General features: G+C 45.6%; 1 protein-coding gene across 1 annotated transcript in view; it reads right to left on the bottom strand.

The window, feature by feature from the left end:
- The window catches only part of LOC130175110 (taste receptor type 1 member 1), a 3,979-nt gene extending 1,614 nt beyond the window's left edge, over positions 1-2,365 (bottom strand). Inside the window, 6 exon segments of the mRNA XM_056385407.1 lie at positions 1-101; positions 413-631; positions 730-890; positions 893-1,499; positions 1,598-1,925; positions 2,065-2,365. The exon segment at positions 1-101 is cut by the window's left edge and continues 20 nt beyond it. Of these exon segments, the coding sequence (XP_056241382.1) occupies positions 1-101; positions 413-631; positions 730-890; positions 893-1,499; positions 1,598-1,925; positions 2,065-2,249 (1,601 nt within the window). The 5' untranslated portion in view covers positions 2,250-2,365.
- Between the last annotated feature and the right edge of the window lie 388 nt (positions 2,366-2,753).

The raw sequence follows: 2,753 nt of genomic DNA, 5'->3' as shown, positions 1-2,753 counted from the left end.
GCCTCAGGACAAGCCTGGCAGTCAAAGCAGCAGGCGTGTTGCCCCATCAGCAGATTCTTGTGGCCCCCCGGGCAGGGTGGAGAGCAGATGGACAGCGGCACCTTCACAGAGATTGACAAAGATTACAAATAACCTTTATTTAATCAGGAAATGTCATTGAGATCAAAATCTCCAGATATAAGAACAGAGATAAGACAAACCACAAAACTCAGCCAATCACACAGAACGAACACACAGCTTCAGAAACAATCAGAGATATTTGTTCATGGCTTTCTGAAATCAGAACAATATGTTTTACATTTCAGAATTGTAGAATTTCATAAACACTTTTGTAGATGTTGCACCACATCTGAGCCAAACGACATCTTGAAAGGAAAAAAGTGAAAGAGTTTGAAAAGTAAATCGGTTTTACTTGTCTCGACTGTTTTGTGTCGTGCCACTCAATCTGATCATCATGAACTGTGAGGGTAACGGGATCTGGGCTGAAGGAGCCCACCACTCTTAGAGACCAGTCCGTCCCCCTCCAAACCCAGGAGACAATGTCATATCCTGTGGGCGGGTCACCGTGTGCGTCAAAGTACACGGAGGTGTTGCCCAGAGAGAATCGCACCTGCTTAAGCCAGGGGAGAAGCTGAGACAGAGAGAAGAGAGGAGAGACCAGCCCTTTAACAAAATGTGCTTCTGAAAGATTTTCTTCTTTGGCAAAATCACAAGTTTACATTTGCTCACCTCCCATGGATGCACCTTCCTCCTTTGACACTCTCCAGAATCACAGCCAAGAGCTTGGTGCAGAGCGTGAGCCACAGCGTACACCGCCTTGTACACGTTGAAGGAAGACGTGACGTCGTATTTCTCTAGTGAGAAATTCTTCCTGGTGAGGCCGTACAGGTTGTGGACTGTAGACAGGCATTGCCTGGGTTTGTGGTGCCATTAGAGACTTTCTGGAGTTTGCTCTGCTGCAGTGAAGCCTGAACTGCATTTCTCTCAAAGTCCTCAAAACCAGATATAGCTGCATATTTAATGGACACACCCAGCACAGTGCCAATGGTGTGGATCCCAGGTATCTCTGATATAAGAGTAGCTACTGACCAGTCCTCCGTCCCAATCCACACCTTGCCTGTCACTTTGCGCTCAACGACAAATGGGAAAAAGCCACTGAGTTTGGACTTGCTGGAGAAGACTACAATGGTGTTGACTTTGGTCTTCAGTAGGCTGTCCACCATGTTCCTCATGGTCTGGACTGTGTCGGGTCTGAGTGATCGAATGACCCCTTGGTAGGCAATACAGATGCCGTGCTGAGGTGCTTGGTGGGAAAGACTCTGCATACCCTGCAAGCCATAGGAGTTGTCACTACCTAAGAGAGCAATCCATGTCCAGTTAAAGTGAATTAAAAGCCGGATCATAGCTGCAACCTGGTTCTTGTCACTGGGAATTGTGCGGAAAAAGGCTGGATAGAGGAACTTGTTGCTGAGCATTTCATTTGAGGCTTCATAAGAGATCTACAGTGACACAAAGAGGATGAGAGAAATGATTCTGTGCAGACATTTTCAGGTCATATTCAAAAGCAATGATTAAAACTCTCCAGTTGATAACTTACCTGTGGCATGAGATAAGCCCCCAGTAATGCAGCGGGGCTGAAGCTTTTGCTGCTGCTGTCCGGCCCAATCACAGCCACCGCTCTTTGGCTGTTGTCATAGTCTGTGTCTGTGTCTCCCTTTGTCCTGGGCGTAAAGGGGCCCTGGTTCTGTTGCTCCAGCAGGTCCAGTGTGGCCAGGACACTAGCCGGCACTGAGCAGATGTCATACATCTGGTAGCCCAGCTTCACTCCTGGTAGGAGAGGATGTGGTCCACTGCTGTTGTTGATTTCTTCCACAGCAAATCTCATGGCTTGCAACAGGTGAAAGCCGTGTTTGTTGGGTCGACCTCTGGAGAAGGCAACACATGAAAAGAAAAATAAATGAACACAGAATACTCTAGATGATTAAAAAAAAAACAAAACAATATTTGGGTTGATGTTAAAGCCACACCACCAACGAGATGCATTTGTAACACAGTAAAACTCACACATTACATGGACCCAGAGCAGGCAAACCGGCACTCGGTCCATCTGTGTAGTGGAGAGGAAAAAGTCCAGCGATGGAGAAGTTCCCCTGCAGTTGCATCCCCTGTCCCTGAGAGATGTAGTCCAGTTCCCCATCAGTTAACTTCACTATCAGCCAACCCAAGGACAGAAACACAGCAGCAAACATATCCAGACTTTAGCGCCACCTCAAACAGATCTCGCTGTGGTTTGCAAAACGGATCAGAGGCTGTTTTTGAAGGTGTGGACAGACAGAGGGAGGGATGAGGGGATCACTTTTGCATCTTTCCGGGGAGTGTTGGTCGACTGAAGCATATTTGCATGTGTAATTTGTTTGTGTGACTGTAGAGTTTCCATCCCATTAAAATGGATTGCATAAATGCAATAAGCCATGAAAAGGGAGACTGGTGCTTTTCCATTAATCTTTGACAAGTGACATAAACCGGTAAACCAGAGCAAACACAGACAGTTTGTGGTTCAGTTTAGATTTATTAGTCATAAAGCTGTTGTTTATTAAAGATATTTGGAAAAAAATCAGTTTTGAGCATAAAATATTTTCTTCTTCAAGAATTCAAATCTTAATGTATGACAATCCCATAATGTTTGTTTTGATGCTCTCAATTTTGCTGTTTTTACTCTTGAGAGGATCACAACAATGTGCAGGTTCAGGGTG

The sequence above is a fragment of the Seriola aureovittata genome, chromosome 9, assembly GCF_021018895.1.
Source record: "Seriola aureovittata isolate HTS-2021-v1 ecotype China chromosome 9, ASM2101889v1, whole genome shotgun sequence".
Taxonomy (NCBI): domain Eukaryota; kingdom Metazoa; phylum Chordata; class Actinopteri; order Carangiformes; family Carangidae; genus Seriola; species Seriola aureovittata.
The sequence above is the reverse complement of the archived record's forward strand: the minus strand, read 5'-3'. Positions and strand labels throughout refer to the sequence as shown.